The 18,823-nt window shown below is 35.0% G+C and overlaps 1 protein-coding gene across 6 annotated transcripts in view; it reads left to right on the top strand.

Annotated features, from left to right (window-relative positions):
- The window catches only part of CCDC171 (coiled-coil domain containing 171), a 155,406-nt gene that overhangs the window by 71,126 nt on the left and 65,457 nt on the right, over positions 1–18,823 (top strand). For all 6 annotated transcript variants that reach the window (XM_052776450.1, XM_052776451.1, XM_052776448.1 and 3 more), the window contains exons 18-20: positions 2,880–3,106; positions 3,774–3,956; positions 5,651–5,836. In XM_052776450.1, coding sequence (XP_052632410.1) covers positions 2,880–3,106; positions 3,774–3,956; positions 5,651–5,836 — 596 coding nt within the window. The remainder of the gene's footprint in view (positions 1–2,879; positions 3,107–3,773; positions 3,957–5,650; positions 5,837–18,823) is intronic.

The raw sequence follows: 18,823 nt of genomic DNA, 5'->3' as shown, positions 1-18,823 counted from the left end.
AAAGATGGCTAGGTTCTGAGGAACCATTTGAGGCAGTTGAAAGAAACCAAATCCATATCACTCGGATAACACTGGAACTTTTGGACTTGTGCACTCTGGTGATTTGAGGCACATTTCTTAAGTTTTTAACTTTTAAAAAAGTGGTTTTGGTTTGGCATGCATGATCATTTCCCTTCACACTGTTCATTAGTTTGGTTCTCATTCCAGCATGTCTTGACGTGATCTCTTAGCTTCAGTTTGAATACAAGTTCATTAAAGTGTTGGGGTTTTTTGTTTTGGTTTCGTCTGTTTTTTTGTAAGGTGAGTTTTGTAGGTTTGTTTGAACAGAATCTGTACTGCGATAAACCAGAGAAAGTAAAGGTCAAGCTTTTTGAATACAAATATCATGAACTGTTACATACACAAGCTTTGAAGCTTAGCATGACAATTTTAGTCTTGTGTAGTATTACTAAGTTCGTCCTGCTGACTGTTATATTTCACCAAAACAGAGTAAACAAGAATTTTCTTCATCTGTCAGTGAAGTAAGATTTGTCACTTTTCATTGTCTTTTTCTTCATTTGTTTAATACAAGAATTAATTGCTCTGTGATATACCTTTATTTGTGTTAACAATTTCTTATACACATAGCAATGTATATAATTTAATGCTTTTATTGTAATTACTTGATCCTTTGTGGGCAGATACTTAAAATGTATATACTTAAACTGTATATTCTCTTCCCAATGATTATAGGTACTGTTCCTTGTGGAATTGCATTACTTTCTCATATCATCTTTCCAAGAAGTCAGTAACTTGCAACAAAGTATTTCTGTGTAGTTATTCCAAACTGCTCTTCATAAAAAAACCCCAACAGAGGCGATGATTTACTTTCTTATTCCCCATCCCAAGAAAGTGACTTAAGTTGTGGATGCTGGATGATAGGAATCCTGGTTGTGAAGTGGCATGATAATTTCAAAATGCTACAGCACAATTGCCTGAACTATTATTATTGATTTATTTTTAATACAGTTAAGCTGGAGGTTCTAGACATAGGGAAAGGGGCTGTCATCCTAGGTACTGCACATATGGAGAAATACTGTATTTTCTGGCACGCAAGCAATCTTGTGTAAAATGAGATACCAGGTGGAAATACTAGGAAAAATGAAGGAACAGTGATGCATTGGCAGTATCCTTGTTTTGATATTTACCAAAAATCATGGCAAGGGGGAGTTTTTTAGAAGGTTTTGGTGTCGTCTTACATGGAAGGCAGTACAAATGTTCTAGTTTTAATTTCAGGTTAATTTAACTAAACATTCAAACTAGTGAATGCATGATGACTGGAGAAAAGAGATGGTCTTTGAAACTGAAAGACAGGTAGGACAGGATAATCTGTGATAAGAGTTAAAATGATGAAGGTAGCTTATCTTTTATGTGATCGGTAATAGAGAGCTGACATAAGGAAAAGAGAGGAACCTTGGCCAAAGTAGGCAGAGCATTGCAATAGCAGTTTCTTCAGGGTATGAGGAGAATGCTGGGTAAGATTTTTAGCTTTAATCATGAATAGAAAGAGTGCTATCTTAGACGTGAAGAAAAAACAGATCTACTACTAGCTGGGGTTATAGAGAGCATGTACTCAAAAGTGGTACTCATTGGAATGGTGGTATTTTGAAACCAAGCAGGAGAATGCCTCTGAAAAAGGAATATTTGAGTTTATCATGTGGCTTTTTTTTTTCTTACAGATAAATTTTATCTCATATGTGTAAATGATAAATTCTTTATGATGAGAATTATAATCTGAAAACATCAATAATCATGTTTTGTTTGCTTTGAACCTTTGGCTTTATCCTCCCCATTTATAAAAAGAAATTCTTTAACTTAAAAAAGCTATTGTTCTTTTTTTCTGTTTATACTCTTAAGCAAATATTTTAATTCACTGCAGCAACAGGAGATCTGCTGTACTACTGAATGTAAATAAGCTCTTCCATGCTTGTCATCTTACACTGATAGTATCATAAGACAAGTAATGACAGATTAAGACCTGCCTAGCAGAGGGAAAACTAAATTACAAGACTTTTATTAAGGCATAAATAAACCTATTAACTGTTATCTGGAATACCAATTAGTGGAAGGAGCACTGACAATTTTATTTATCAACATTAAACACAATTATTAATTACAGACCTGACGAATCTAGCAGTAAGCAGGACATGTTGGGTGTGCTGGGGCCTTAAGTCCATTATATGAGAAGGATGATTACCAAAATCCTGTGGGGAAATAAGTAATTGTAGCTGTAAAATTTTAATTGCCTTGGAATAAGGTAAATTATATTCTCTTGTCTCAGAATATAAATAGTATGGCATTAAGGTACCAAGCCTCACTAATTTTCAACAGCAAATGATTTAGACATCTATAGAGGGGAGGGAAGAGGAGTCAGGAAACCCTCAGAAATTTGCATTGTAAATATTGCAATATAGTGATTTACCATGTGCTATCACATCTGACATACTTGACCTGGCTTGCATTTGCTTGCATCTGCCTTATATGTTTCCTGAATTACAAAATTAGAACACCCAAGAAAGACTTAAGAAAGTATAGTATTGGAGGAGAATATAAAAAAACCTGGAAAGTTATTCTTTGACAAACAAATCCTATTCTTTAGAATCCTATCTTACTCTTCCATCCAAAGATTGGTAGGAATAGAGTGTTCATTGCTAAATACAAAATGTGTACCAAGGTCTCTCTGAGATATTCCTGTGAGCTCAGTCTTCTACTCTTCAATGGTAATTTCCTACTGAGTATTTTAAAGGTGCTATTTGTTGTTGTTGCTTTTTTGCACTGAAAAAAAAAAAAAGAAACTAATAATCTACTTGATGTTTCTTTTTTGCTGTTGTTTCTGAAAGATCCAAAGCCCTGGCTTTCTGGACACGTCGTTGCAAGTGCAGCCAGGAACTCCTTTTCAAAACTTATGGACAAGCTGAATGTAATGATGGAGACTATTCCACTAGACAGCAGCAGGAGTATTACTCATCTGGAGAAAGACTCTTTGGTACAGAGGCTGGCTCATGGACTTCATAAAATAAATACCCAGGCCTTGGAAGCTGGATTGTGTGACAGACTGCCCGTTACGGTATGCATATTTATAGTGCCACTTCATGTAAACAGTAGGTTCACAGCATAAGTGTTACAGTGAAGCTCTCTTGATGGTACCATTAATTTTGTTTCAGATTCTTTATGAGTCTTTTACATTGAAGTCAACTATGTAGAGAATCAGAAGTTGATTTGCAACACCAAAATCGTTAGGGCGTGAATAGATCTTTTCTTCTATTGTCAAATAATTTTAAGAAGAGATTTGATGTATCCAAGAAAAAGACTTTTTAAAGTTCTATCAAAATTACATTTGCTTTATAAGAACAAACTTGCTTTTGGATTTAACAAAATGTTAAGGTGGTTCTTCTTTTTTTTTTTCCTTTCTTTTTTCTCCTGCTTAGTATTCTATCTTTCAGTAGACATAACCTTCTCCCCTTTAACCAAAATGGAAGGATAAACTATTTCTTACATAATTTGTCTTTTATTGTGGGCCTTACGTGAAAACAGGTATCTCCTTGAAAACAGAATTTTCAGTAACCCCCAACAGTAGCTGAAAGAGTTTCACATTTTTGCACTCATGTGTGTCTTTTACAGATGGAATACAAAATGACAGCTTTGTCTAATTTTCTTGGTTATTAAATGTGATTGGCTTTATTGCTAAAATAGTGCATTTTATAGCACATGAATTTATTTCTGTTTACTAACAGAAAAGCATAGCATCCTTGCAGAAGCAAATATTTGAATTTACACAAAGACTTCATACAGCAGAGGTGGAACGACGTTCACTGCGCCTAAAACTTGCAGAATTCAAGTGGAATTTCAGTGAGATGAAAAAAGAAGCTGACAAAGCACAGAGCCTGCAAGAGCAATTAAATATGTTTAAGCAGTCTGTAAGTACATTTGATTTAGAGGAGACTGCTTACAAGAGACCCTCGTTTTACACATTTTTTGATTTGTGTTCTTTTGAAAAACAAGTATAAAATCAATCTACTATAAACAGAATTTTCCAGAAGACTTGCCTTGTAAATGTCACTAAACTATAAGTCAGATGTATTTAGAAGTATCTCCTTTTCACAGGAGTTTCTCTTTGATTTGTAGAATGAGGTATTCTCTGTATATTACATGTTTGGTCTTCAGCAACCCAGGTTTTCTTCCCTATGTTGAAAATATTGGTGTGATTTATATACCCTAAAAGGATTTACAGATTTCACTTCAACAGAGTAAAGTCAGCTGGAATGAGGGCTGAGGGTATCCTATAAGTATGTTCATAAGAAGTTCATAATGTAGTATTTTAAACTCTGCATGGGTATTGCAGAATACTGTGATAGACATTTTACTGTATCTTTGAGTATGGATTATATCTTGAGCTAGTTAGTGCAAATTTTAGCGTGGCTGTTTCCTTGTAGGAGTAAGTTTATGGCAAGGAAAAAAAAAAGCCCTCTTCTGCATTCTCAGTAGCACATGTGCACCAAATTCCTCTGATGCTTTGCTGTCGCTGATTGATTTACTTAAACACTATGGGTTCGTTAAGCTGTAAATAGCACTGTGGCAGGAATGAGAAGAGACAACAAAATGGTTACTTAACGTAGTCACAGCAAGTAATGGACACAGTGTTTGAGGGATTGATGCCATTCTGTGGGTTGTTGGTTTGTTCTCTGTCATACTGACGGAACTGTGCCTTCAGTCCTTATTGGAGGGAAAGAAACTTGTCTTGCTTTATAGCATGCTGGAGGTTCACTTAGCACCCTTCCTCCTATGCTTATTTTCTATAGGTTGCATTCAGAATTGAGCTCACATTTGAGCTATCTGGGAAAGTGAATGGATAAGGATTCTTATAGATGCTTTAGAGGAGCACGGTATAACTGAAACAGTCATGTCCCAGCATGAGCAGTATTTTCTGTAGCTGTGTCCAATGTTGATTCTAAGGCCTAGTTGATAGACCTGTCAGTGTGTCCCAATCAAAACACTTCCAAGCAGAGAATATTTAATAGATGATTTCATATCCATTCCCCTTCCTGTTCCTACCTGGTAAAATGGATTTTTTTACACAAATGGACAAGGTTATATCTAATCATCTTCGGTTTTGTTCTTAATGGGTTTTACTTCCTTACAGTTCTGGGACAGTTAGATGAAATTGTCTCATTTTGGGTTGTCGTTCGGATGTAGATGATGATTTTCCCTGAAGAATTATTTCTTCTCTCTGGAACATTTTGGGGAGGGGAGAAGGAGTCCAGAAAGACATGTACAAGGGTTAATAAGATACACACTGAAATTTGGGACATTGATCTGCCTATTTCCTTCTAAATATTGATTCTTTACAACCTGGGGTGCTAATTTGAATAGAATAATGAATGCGTAGTGTTTACAGTACCCTGAATACTTTTAAAAAAAAAAATACAGTGAATAAAGTTGTCTGCTATTTTGTTGTTTGGTGATCTGTCTTCATGTTAAAAAACCTAAATATTTATCTTTAGCATGCTTTTGTTTTAGAATTTGATACGTTTGCAGGTGGAACTCTGAAAGTCAAGCATGTAAACAAGTGAATACAGTTACATAATCAAACACAATTTATTTCCCTTATCAGGAATTGATCACCCATGAGAGATTTGAAAGTGCATGTGAAGAATTAAATAATGCATTACATCGGGAGCATCAGGCACAAGTCCTTTTGAATGAACAGGCGCAACAGCTACAGGAGTTAAATAATAAACTAGAATTGCACTCCAGTGAAGAAGCAGAAAAAAACCAAGTCTTAAGTGAAACTGTAAAGGTAAGATTATCCTTCTGAAATAGGCACCAGAAATTTACCTTTTGGTGAATAAGCCAAATCTTGCAGTTCGTGTGCAAATAAATTTACAGGAGTAAATGCACACATACTACTTGGTCCATTGGAATTTTAGGGTACTCAGAAAACACTTTCAAGGTATTGAAAACAAGAAAACAGAAAACAAAATTCAAGGTATAACTTCCCTTTTTTGCTTTTGGGACTGGGCAGTATACACCAATATCTGTAACCTGTGAAGTGTCTGGATTTTACGTGATACATGAGAGACAGCAGTTCTAGCTATCATGAGGTGTTTGCAGATTATAGGAAAAATGAAGGAAGAAATACAGGAATACTTTGATTTTTTATAGAGATCATGAGAATATTTAAAAACATGGATTAGCTGTTTCCTGAATATAATCTTAAGGTAGAGAATGCATTTGTCAGTTTGGAATATGCTAGGTAAGAGTAGAGAAAGATCCTTTTTCATCAGGATTGAGAGTTTTCCTGATATAACGAGTAATGAGGGAAAAGATGTTATCAGAATCTCTGATAGCAAATCAAGGAGCAGAGACAGAATAAGAGGTTTGAAATCAGGTGGATATTTAACATGGGAAGAGAAGACAACTTGTGAAGGCAGGCTGGTACTGTGTGGTGACCTGAGCTCTGCAGCTTTTATTTATATTTTATTTAAAGCAAGCTTTGCTGCTTGTGTCTGCTCTTCAGCCCTACTACTGTCTTTCCACCTCCCAGTATTCTTCTGTGAATTGATAGCTGAGCAAAAGAGACTGCTTCACTGCTATTTTGAGAAGTAGAGGCACTTGTGATTCTGAGGAAGATTTAGGGAGGAAGTGATAAGAAATGTCAAGAGGCAGGAGGGGAATGAAAAAGATGCAAGCTACAAAACTAGTGGAAATGTCAGAAACCATTGTTGAAAATATAACAGTGAAAATGGATGTCAAGGAGGATGACTTGCAGCAGAGTTGAAGTTTGAAGTGATGTACAGTGGGGGAAGCTGATGGATGTTGTTAAATTTATTAAGGAGGGTTTTCATTAGCAGTATTATTTACTAAAAATGCCTTATATCACTAAGGGTGAAAGACAATGACATTTCCAATTTACCTGTTGGCTTTTATGTTTTTTTCTCCCTCCCAGTCCCCTACCTTTGGGTGTTTCATATCCATGTAAGAATAAACTTGTCTAATGTTTAAGTCAGATTGCTTGTTAATACTATTGCTTTTTTGTTTCAGATATAACTGCAGTATAGATAAGCCATTAGACTTGTGTTTGATTTCTTTGGGAACTATTTGATTCAAGATTTTAAAATGGATATTAGGATCATAATGAAAGGAGGGAATAGAAGACAGATTTTACTTGAAATCTTCATTAGCGTCTACTCTTTATACATTAATGCATGGTATTTCACCATGGTTTACTTTATAGGTAAAACATACCTTTACATTTGTTCAGAGGAAATGAAACAAAAAGTCAATTGTAGGCATTTAAAATGTAGGATGGAGTTTTAAACAAATCTATTACATGGGTTATTGGATACTGAATTAGATTTCACAGCTTCTGTTTTTTATTAATTAAAGGCTAGATACAAATTTTTTGAGACAGCAGTGATCCTAAAATGCATCCTAATTCTACAACCCCCTAGCAGTTGTTTGCTACTGGAACAACATGATTTACTGTAAAAAGCTTGATTATAGCTGAAAGCTGTAAAGATAAAATACAATGTAATAATATAGCTGTCATGATAGGGTGGAGGCTAAGAAATTGACAAAATAAGCCTCAGAGCTGAAACTCACAGTTACACTGATTTGGTTTTCTAAAGGTATTACTCTATAATTCTCAGTCCTTTTCATGGAGGAGTTTTGAACTAAATTTAAGTTGTAGACTTGTTGCCACGTACTGTCCCTAAACTTCTGTGTCAATACCAGAGGGTTGATTGATGTCTCTTAATTCCTTCATGATGTTTACTACAGTAGTTAGCACAAAATTGCATTGAGGTTGTAATGGCCTGTATCTGTGACTGTATCAAGGAAGGCAACAAGATCAGTTGTGGTAACATGGCAACACATACTCATGATCTAGCGTTTCTTGATTTTTTTTTTTAACCATGCATATATGATTTTATAATTATACTTCCTAAATCATCATCTCACCTTCTATATTTATCATTGTTTTTTACAGTTTCAGACCTGTGCTGAATAAGTACTTCCTAAATTCAACTAGCAGTCTAACACAAACTACTTTGATACCAAGGGGTAAAATGAATATTTTTATTTTGAGCTCTGCATGTTTGGGTATTTAAAATTTAAGAAAAATTCTTTAATAAGCTTTTTTTCCTCCCACAGTTTACCACAATCCCACTTTATTCATGGCTTTATTCATGACAGGCAGAAATGGTCTCTGCCTTCGCCCTGACATTTTAACTGACAGACCTTTTTCTCTTGGCTAATCAGTTTTTGTGACTTAAAATGGGTTTTCTTGTAGCTCTTGTTTTGCAGTACAGTGGAACAATCTCATCTCTGTAATAATCAACACTGACCTTGTAAAACAGTGTTCTTACAATTGCATAAGCTTTTAAACTCTTAAATGGTACAGGAGTATGGAAAAAAGAACCATTGCACTGAAAAAATGAATAGAAAAAGTATGCCTCCATCTTCATCTTAAGATACAAAATAATCTATCAGTCTAGACTAAGTATATAAAAAGTTGGAGAATGTGGTGGTGTACAAGTGATTTTGGATGGAGTAGAGTGTCGTGGGGTAAAAAAACTTGCTTTGAATTCTTTATTCATAGTTTTTAAGCAGATAAGGGGAAAAATAAAATGTTAGATCCGTTTACTTTCGATAACTTATTTTTAAACTTATTCACATTTCAGTAGCAATCAGTAAGGAGATATTTTGGTATTCACATACTTTCCTAAAGTAGGCTTATTAAAGGAGTAATACTTAATTTCTTAGCTTTATCGGTTCAGATTTTAATCCTGTATATTTTTATCTTCTTAATGGCATATACCATAGAGACATCCAAGGTAGCCAATTACATTCAAGGTCAGCTGGAACTAAGCAACTCTTTTACACCATTTTTTTTATTAGATGAGGTAAATCAGTAGCTCTGATTGCTCTGTCTTTGAAGAGAAACTTTTACACAAATGTTACACAGGCATCTATAGCAGACATAATTTTTACTCCTTATACAAGCATGTCTTAATTCCAGTAAAATACCTTTTCTTCCTATTGACAGGCTCTGTGTGTATATTTACTTCCTTTTAGGTATGTTAGTACCTGTAATAAAACCTGTATCTTTTTAGGGTTTAATTTATGGAGCATGTCCTATAAATTGTTAATGAATAACTCTGTGTGTATTTCAAATGCAATATATGTTAAATCATGTAACTTGCTACTGATCTGCCTCAAAATCGTCTTCAATACATGTTTTAGAAGAAGATACCCTAAATTTGGCATTTATTTACTGAGTTTAGTGAAGCTGCCATTGATTTACAACAGCATAAGTGAGAAAAGAATATTATCCAAGTGCTTTGATAGCACTCACAGAAAAATATTTTCTGATGGGAAGATTGGGAGTGTTTATTTTCACTAGCTATTTCATTTAAGTCATTATATGCATATTCTGTGACAGAAAGTGTAGTATCCTTTGCCAAACAGACACATCCAAATTAATTAGATTCTGATGGAGATTGGGATTTCTAGGTTTGTTAGAAGTGGATGTTTTCCCTGAGCAGGCTCTCTGTTCTTGGTGTGGATTTCAGGTGAAGGTGGTAGACAGTTTGCTGCTTTTTGTTGGTTTTCCTCTTCATACATTTATAGCCACATATTTTCCCTGAAAAATAATTTCATTTATACAGTTTCTTTAGTAATACCATTGCACCCACTTTTCAAGTCAGTTTTATAGTTCGCTGTTTCTGCAAATGATGCAGTATTTTAACTTACAGAAAGGTTAAAAGGCCTCACTTGTATGAGGAAGACCAGGTGATTTTCATGCTTCTCAAATACAACAGCAAAGATTACAGTCACTATAAGAACAGAAATAGGTTTTGGATTTTTTTTTTTTTAAACTCTCTGACATCTTAAGTTGGACAGACTGTTAGGATTTGGGTGCACTGAGGGATACTGTTGATTCCCCAAAACGTGTTTGTCCCTTTGTCAAGAAACAATATTTCTATGCATTGCCCAGTTAAATTAAAGGCTGTTTTTTAAAGAAAGCAGTATAGCTGATTACCATTATCTAACTTAATAGAGAATTTGTATTAATCAAGTTTACAAAGTTAAAGAGAAGCAAGCTCCCCTCTGAATAGGTTAGAAACTAAAATTTATAATTCAATAAGTAAGTGGGTTTTTTTAGTTTCCATACTCTATGTTCTGAACACCTAAATAATTTATAAAGTAGGTAAGAATGGATTAGCATTGCCATCTGCCCTATTCTTAGTCAAAAGAGGTCATATGTTTTCTCACTACAATAAATTACAGGTTGTCGTGGTTTAACCCCAGCCAGCAACTAAGCACCACGCAGCCGCTCACTCATTCCCCCCACCCCCTACCCAGTGGGATGGGGGAGAAAATCGGGAAAAGAAGTAAAACTCGTGGGTTGAAGTAAGAACGGTTTAATAGAACAGAAAAGAAACTAATAATGATAATGATAACACTAATAAAATGACAACAGCAATGATAAAAGGATTGGAATGTACAAATGATGCCCAGTGCAATTGCTCACCCCCTGCCGATTGACACCCAGTTAGTCCCCCAGCGGCGATCCCCCGCCCCCACTCCCCCCAGTTTATATATACTATATGTGATGTCACATGGTATGGAATACCCCATTGGCCAGTTTGGGTCAGGTGCCCTGGCTGTGTCCTGTGCCAACTTCTTGTGCCCCTCCAGCTTTCTCGCTGGCTGGGCATGAGAAGCTGAAAACTCCTTGACTTTAGTCTAAACACTACTGAGCAACAACTGAAAACATCAGTGTTATCAACATTCTTCGCATACTGAACTCAAAACTGTACCAGCTACTAGGAAGACGGTTAACTCTATCCCAGCTGAAACGAGGACACAGGTTAAACAGTTTTGTCATGTATTTCAGTTTGCGTTAACACTATTTGTAAAACAGGTAAGCTTGCTCATTCTCTTTCTCTGTTACATAACTTCCACTACTGATAACTTCTTAGATAGTTTTCAAAGAGTTATGTCAACTAAAGACTTGCACTGGAGCTGGTCCTTTGTGCTTTCTTGTTTAAAAGATTGCAAATGCATTGTACATGGAATTAAGGTATATGGGAGGGGGTAGTCTTCCCAGGCTTCCTTCTAGCAGCTGCTATCTTTACATAATAGGAGAGACACAACATGCTGTTGGGGACTGGACCTGAGAGCTTCCCCTCACAGAAGGAAAGAGAAGACAACAGTGAGGAAATCTGCATTCTGTTACTCAGTCTGCACTTCAGATATCTAAACTTACACTTTACCTTAAATTTCTCTCTTCTGTGGTTTGTCCATGAAGTTTCTTTTATTGTCTTACTGTCTACTTTTTTTAAAAATCACAAACTTGTGTATTAAATCTTCTCTTGGAGATAAATAATTATACACTATTCTGTTTAGCACTTTGAAGGCAGCTCTTTATGTTGTGGTTCACAGCTCTCCTTGCTTTGATTCTCTGGTTAGCCTCCAAGATTCAGAGTCCAAGGGTTGCCCTGTTCTTTTTCCACTTTAGAGATCATCACATTAGGAATCTTGATCCCTGCATTTACTTGCTGAACTAACTTATTTCCAGCCAGCTTGTTAGGTGTGTGTATTTCCTTTGTTCTGTGCCTAGAGCATTCATCAGTATCAGCATGAGTAGTCTGGGGGGACTGAGGTTAGTACATGGCCAGGCATGGTCAGTACTCAAAAAGTATTGTATTTCCTCCATAATCATCAATGAAGCAACCAAGCAACTAGCAGCCAAGTCGTTGAAGGTCTGCCTTAACTTTTCTGAGTCAGGCTTTCTAGAAAATACGTAAGTAATGAGCAGAATAGGAGAAAGAATAAAGTTAAAATCTGTTGTTATGAACTAGTTATGTGTTTGCATTAACATGAAGTTCAATACAACAATTCAAAATTTTGCACTATGAGTCACACAAACATAATTTAATTGGAAGCTCTTATTTTGAAAGTGTATTGGCATTACCACTGTGTTACTGTTTCATTCCTCTGCAATTCCTCTTTTGTCTAGTTTTGCAAGTTGAATGTCGGTAAAAGCTCATTGTAATTTGAGCAATGTTAGGATTTTATATTGGAATTTGAACACATATTCATACCAGGTGAACATTTTTTGTTACTTTTTAAATTATCCTACTACAAAATATTTTATTCATTAGTAGTAAGAGTATTATTCAGGCTGTTTTTGTCAGGCAAATTCTTTACTATCTTTGTATAGTAAGAAAATAATAAAATAATCTCCAAAATTGCTTCTACTTTACATCTACTTACATTGACAGAAGAGTGAAAGGAATTGTCAGTTTATTACATTTATGTTCAGTGTTCAACTAGTCAGGTGTAAACATTATTTATCTAATAAGAAAAGACATCCCTATGTTAGAAAAATTCATATTTACTTTTAACGTGTCAAAGAGTTTAAGATAACTGAGGAAGATGCTTTCACCATTATAACAATTCGCGTGTAACTGAGGCACTGAGAGAGAACACTGGAATAAGTCATGATTATATAACATCACTTTCGTTCGTCTTTGAAAGCTAATTATGACCATGAGTTAATTTCCAAGTAATAACAGGTTTTCCTTTCTATAGTTTGATCATGCTAGTCTGATTCAGTAATCTGATTTCAACAGTTATTTTACTAATCATGCACTTAAGTGCCCTTTTGGTAGTTTGCAGAGGAAGGGAAGTAGAATTGTGCCCAGGAATAATGAAACTAATGTGGAAACGAGTCAAGAATTTGGACTGCAAGTTACTTCTCAACAGATGGCTAAGACCTTGGGTTTTTTGGTCTAATATATTAATGACTGGCACACAGGAAAATCTAGAATGCGTTAGTTATATCTTTACAGTGTAGTAATGTTGCCTGTTTCAGAGAATGCTTTTTAGTTTGAGTCTGTTTGCAGCACTGTGCCATTCAAAAAAAAGAAATTCTGACACTCTGTCAAAGATTAAATAAAGAAAAAGGAAAACTTTAACAAAGTAATTGCATGAACCAGAGCATTTTTATAGTCTTTTAAAAGTAAATTCCAATGTTTTCTTGGTATTCCATTTGTAGGAACTATTTTTCTCCCTTGGGGGGAGGGGAGAGTAAATGGAACAATATTGGGATCTAAAAGCTTAATGGTTTTATTGCTGCATTGTAATTATACTAATAAACATCTCTGACCATGACCTTGGAATTTATAGTGTAGTGAGAAAGATTTATTGACATGTAATTTGGAAGAAAAATGGGATTATTGTGTAATTACAGTGTGTGGGTATTAAGCATATGTACTTACAAACCATTTATCCCTGTTATTTCAAGACCTTCAACTATGTTTCAGTTTTCACTCAAAAATACAGAAAGGCTTCTTGGTAAATCCAGTGCCTGGGAGATCTTTGTTATATTATTGGGTCAACTACAAAGTAACTTTGTTACCTTGAGATGTGCAGAGGGGATCAATAGATCTTTAAAACAGCATGTGATGTTTTTAAAGAAGTATTCTAAACCCTATTTTTCCTAGTAGTTTAGATATCAATGTGTAGGACTTTCTGCTATACAGGTTCTTGATATACAAGTCCTTTATATATAGATTTGCTTCTTGCTGCTGTTTATCTAGGGTATCTCTAGGGTCCCATCATTTTTTCACCTTAGGTTTTCCCGTGATCTCCCTTTCTATTTGTGTGAAGCTAACTCTGTAAAGATCTTTGTATCTTCTTGTGAAACTGTAAGTAACTCACTCTCAAACACCTCTTGGAATATAATTAAGCTATTGGAGTATGTATGTATTTAACTGGCATAAGGCTAAAGCAAGAAATGCATTCCTTTGCACTTTGGTCCCCTTTCTTGGCTACATACTATGACAGCAGCCATGCCTATCATGTAATTTGGTTTTTGAATTTAATTTGACACTCTATTTTCATTAGGTATTTGATGATTTTCAAGGGCAAGTTGTTTCAAAACTCATACCACTTTCAGCTTCCAAAGTCTATACTATGCTATCTTCTTTTAATCATGAAATGCATGAATGCTCTTCGAGATTGTAGCAGGGTAACAAACTCAAAACAAAAATTATTTTTTTATGTTGCCTAAATTTTTGTGTTGATTTTTACAATATGTATTTATGAAAAACCCACTGAAGTTCTTGTTGCTACATGAATCTTCTTACTGTCTCAGAAGTACTTTAAAAATCTTTTTAAAGCTTTCTGGCTAAAGTAAATGCACATTAATTGTTGTTTTGTTTTGTTTTTATCCTGTGGGCTATACAGTAAGTAATTAAATGATTTTAAAATTATGAATTTAAGATTCTCAATAATAAGTAACAGTCCTAAGATTTTATTTATAAATAGTACTTCGCGGTCATACAAGAAAATTCCTCAGGTGTGAGAATGAAGAAATAAGTGTTCTTAAAAAAAAAAAAAAAGTTAACGATAATTTACTAAAATAATTGTTTGTGTGGTATCACCCAATGTGTTTGATAATAAAGCATATTTATTACTGTTGCTTCTATAGGTGAGCGAAGCAGGTAATTTCCCAAGTTTTCTACCATCGTGGTGCCATTTTATCTTACACTTAGGAAACATACCAAAAGTGAAAAATATGAATAATAAGTCTCAGCTGGTACTTGGTATGAGACAAAGCATATCCAGAGGGAAGGGAGACACCTAATCAATATGCCTTTATAGCACTTTGATCTCCTTGCTGAATATTGGGATGTAATACATCTTTGATGCTTTTTCAACAGAATGATTTAGAAGTTGCCTTTTGTACAGTAAAACAAAATTTAACTAATATCTGTTTTTTTCTGCTTAGAAGACTACTCTCCAGTTTTTAATAAAGGGAGGGATGGGGGTGACCTGCATAAAAGAATAGACCTTTTAGTATGAAATTACATATTTATCAATTCATTCTTATTTTATTGAGGTTTAAAAACTAAAAGGGATAAGGAGAATCATGTATGTGTGTTTTCCTCCTGCAGATACTTCATGCAGCAGGATGTGGTTGACATAATATTAAAATAAAATGTGCATACAGTAAACAGTATTTGGGGCTGTCTCTGGAAACACATATACCTGAATACAAATGTACAGTTTGATCAGACCTCTTCTGAAGGAGAATGCAGTGTTTGAATGTAAACTGTATAAAGTGATAAATCTGCCAAAGCCTGCATTAATGTTAGTGCCATGTTAAAAAAAGATTTGTCCAATTCATTAATTAAAGAAAATGAAAAACTTGTGCTGAAGCAAGATCAAAACTTTAGGTAGCATAAAATTGACATACTTGGCATTGTCCATAACTGCTTAATGTGATGGCTCACACTAATGTGCTAGTGTCTGGTGGAATTGTGCAGCAGCCTCTTCCAAGAAAGTGCTGCTGAATGACCTATAGCACTAAACTTAACTGGGACCACCAGTATGTTGAGGTCACGGACAGTGTATTTTTGTACTCAGAACTGAGCCTTAAGTCCTATTTAGAAAATTTCTTGAAACTATTCTAAAGACTCTTCGGATTCCCTTTTTTTGAACCAGTGTCTGAAGAGAAGACATATAGCCAGTGTACCATAGTACTTGTTCCTTAAATTTAGTTCTGAAGCAGAATGCTGTGTGATTTAACCTGTCCCTGATGACTTTTTAGTCTGTGTCCAGATTCCCACTGACTTCAAATTGTATGCCTTTTAAAATAAACAGTGGGAATGAAGTTGTGGTTATTTAATTTGTAGGTAACATTTCATTGTCACTGTTAATAATTTTATTGCAGTTATTTCTCCTTCTTCCTGAATTATCTTAACTAACTGTTACGATTTAGAAATTTTCGAAACAAATTGAGGGATGCAGATCCAATGGAAGAATATTTTTTGAAAACTTAAAATAGTCTGTTCCTGGGCTTAGAAATGTCACTGGTAATGCAAGATCATTAAGGACATGATCAGAGACATGGTTTGAGCCCAGTTCACCTATAATGAAATGCAAGAAACTAGTGCGATATGTTGTGTCATCATAGATATCCAGCTAAATATTTCTGTGTATGTACATGTGATACAGCAGCACTTTTAAATCATAGTAAAGATAAAGTCTAAGTGCTGTTTGTATCTTTATCTTGCACATTGTGTGCTAATGTGCATTGTTGGATAATGTATAGCAAAATTAAGCAACAGTATTACAGATGCTTGTGTATAGCAGAGAGCAGTGTTACAGAGCAGCATCAGAATTTCCCTGTAAAGTTAGGTGCCTCACTTACATACAGGTACATGAGAGAGTTATGAAAAGTCCTCTTTTGCAGTACCAGGTATAAACCATCTTTTTGAAATCTTGACTCTTGGAACTGTAACAACCCTAAGGCTGGGGTTCTATCAGGGTTAAAAGTGTAACAGTGAAAAAAAATAGGATTACTTCTTTTCTGTGGCACTTAAGTAGCTGATATAAAGGCATGACACTGCCAAAGCACAGAAAAGCTGCTGCTTCTGCAGGGCTGGATCTTGTCTAGTCTGCGGTTACACAGGGTTAGGTATTATGGTGGGAAAGGAATTTACTTTTCTAGGGAGAAAAAAGAAACATCAGTCCTGAGGTAGCATGTCAGAGGTGAATGAGGAGTAAAAGATCGTGTACTCATGCCACCATGCATGTGATTCCAAAAATTTATTCTCACTTAACATCAAGGGTTTTTCTAATACACTTAAAACTCACAGTGATAAAGCCTGAGTTTTTCTAAAATTGTCTTTGTTCCATTAAGGTGGTATAATCCTTCTCTGCAGCATTCCAGTAATAGAACATAATTCACTTAGCTCAGAAGATGATAAAAATTTCTAGATTATCATGTGCATGAATTTTATTATGTACTTTAACATTTTCCAAAACATTGTTTAAAAGTAGGACTTAATTATTATCTCTGATTGGATTACTGTATGTCTGGAAAGCCTAGTGCATCTTGGTACTCAAAAGGGTGTCCCTCAACTTTTTCAACTTCTATTTCTCTTCAAATGCACCAGTGTACCTAGCTAACACATTTTAACATCGATGCTTCTGTTTGCTAATCCTAACAGTCCATGAGGATCTAGGCCATGTGTGGGCCGTTTATATGGTGTGGTTACTTCCTATAAAAACTTTTGAAGTTTTGTTTAGTTTTACTTACTTTGAAGCTGAGTGACATGCGAACGTAGGATGTCTTGTCTGGAAGAAGTGTTATGTAGAATTATTCAGGAGTAGCTACTGTGTTTAAATTAATAAGCTCTTTTAATTCACAATGACATTAAAGCATACACAGGTCAGTGACTTCATAAAGCATTTTCAGTCATGCTTTGCTAAACATTCTGAGCTAATGCAATTGAAAAATGCATTCTTTTCTTGTTGATCAGAGTAGATTTTCTATTGAGAAATAAGTCTGCATTGTAGCACAGAGATATTAAACCTAACTGTAAGTCTAAATCTAGCCTGAACCACTGCAGGTAAAATACTTGTGGTACCTTGACTTGCTTGGATGTCTGAGAGCTACGCTTCAGTCAATAAATGGACTGCTGTCTAGACATACATAGGTAATGCCATTTGCTTTCACAATGTGAATGCTTACTATTTCAAATTACTTTTATAAGAAAAATCTCTTGCAAATGAAAATGTATGCATTTTCCCCATCCAATCCATTGACTAACTCTCACATAAATTTTTATTGAAATGTTTCTTAATACTTAGGTTCTAGGTCTTGAAGAGTAACTGTATATCACAGCTGCTTTTTAAGCTACCAGCACAATCATTTTACTTACAATTGTCTTTAGATGATTGCTTGACTTTTTTGTGACACTGATTTGACTAAAGCTTTCTATATTAGCATAGTTTATGCTCCAATATTATGAGGGTCTCTTATATAAAACAATCCCAAGCAATTGTGTTTGACGTTGAGTCAGAAATGTGAACATATGTCTGCAAGTATCTCTTCATTCGCTGGTATTTTGTTATTTCGCTGGTATTGGTTATTTATTAAAATCGTTGTACTGGTTGGCATTACTGTTTTGCTTAGTAGACCGACTTGTGCTCAGTGACCTTATTACACAGGGCACTTTCTTAGACCTGAAGAGCCATTTTGCACCTTGTTAGATAAACTGTGATTTGTAAACTACGTTTAACTGCTTCCATGCTACATCACATACTTAGAGAAGAGTCATCAGGTACGTCCTTTCTCAGAATGCCAGCTTATGAAAAGACTGCTGCTGTCAGGATGAGGGTCCAGTAGCAAAGAGGTTAAAAAAAAAATCACTGTTTTTTCTGGAAAGCAGATACAGCTCATTCAAGTGTCCTTTTGAGTACTCATATTTCTTTTCCTAGCTAAGTTTAAAGGGCATGTGAAAGCATTTTTTACTGAAGGGATGTCATGGGTGGTCAGCCTCAGGTTAGCTCTGCTTTGCAAGAGCGGAACAGCCACATGGAGTTCATTTCAAACTGTTTTGAGACACTACTGCAGCCCCTATGAAACACACAGTGAATACAGATACAGTATGTTGATATTGCAGTTTGGTTTCCAGTTGAGAAGTGTAAATTCATCTTATTTGTTGACATAGGTCTAAATGTCTGTCTTAGATGTTCTTTTTTTTTCATGTATCGATGAGAAGTCTGTTATGAATTTTTTTTCTGCCACAGAACTTTTTTCTGTGAGGTTTTTAATCTGATATTTTGATAGAAGTTTCATTTTAAGTTGTTCTTGATAAGTAACAATTCTTTTCAGAAAACATCCTGTGGAAATTCAGCTGTATAGTTTGAGCTAATGTAATTTGGTTTGCATTGCAGTCATGCACACTAAAAATACAGT

This window comes from Harpia harpyja, chromosome Z (assembly GCF_026419915.1).
Source record: "Harpia harpyja isolate bHarHar1 chromosome Z, bHarHar1 primary haplotype, whole genome shotgun sequence".
In the NCBI taxonomy this organism is placed as follows: Eukaryota; Metazoa; Chordata; class Aves; order Accipitriformes; family Accipitridae; genus Harpia; species Harpia harpyja.
This window is presented reverse-complemented; position numbering and strand designations above follow the sequence as displayed.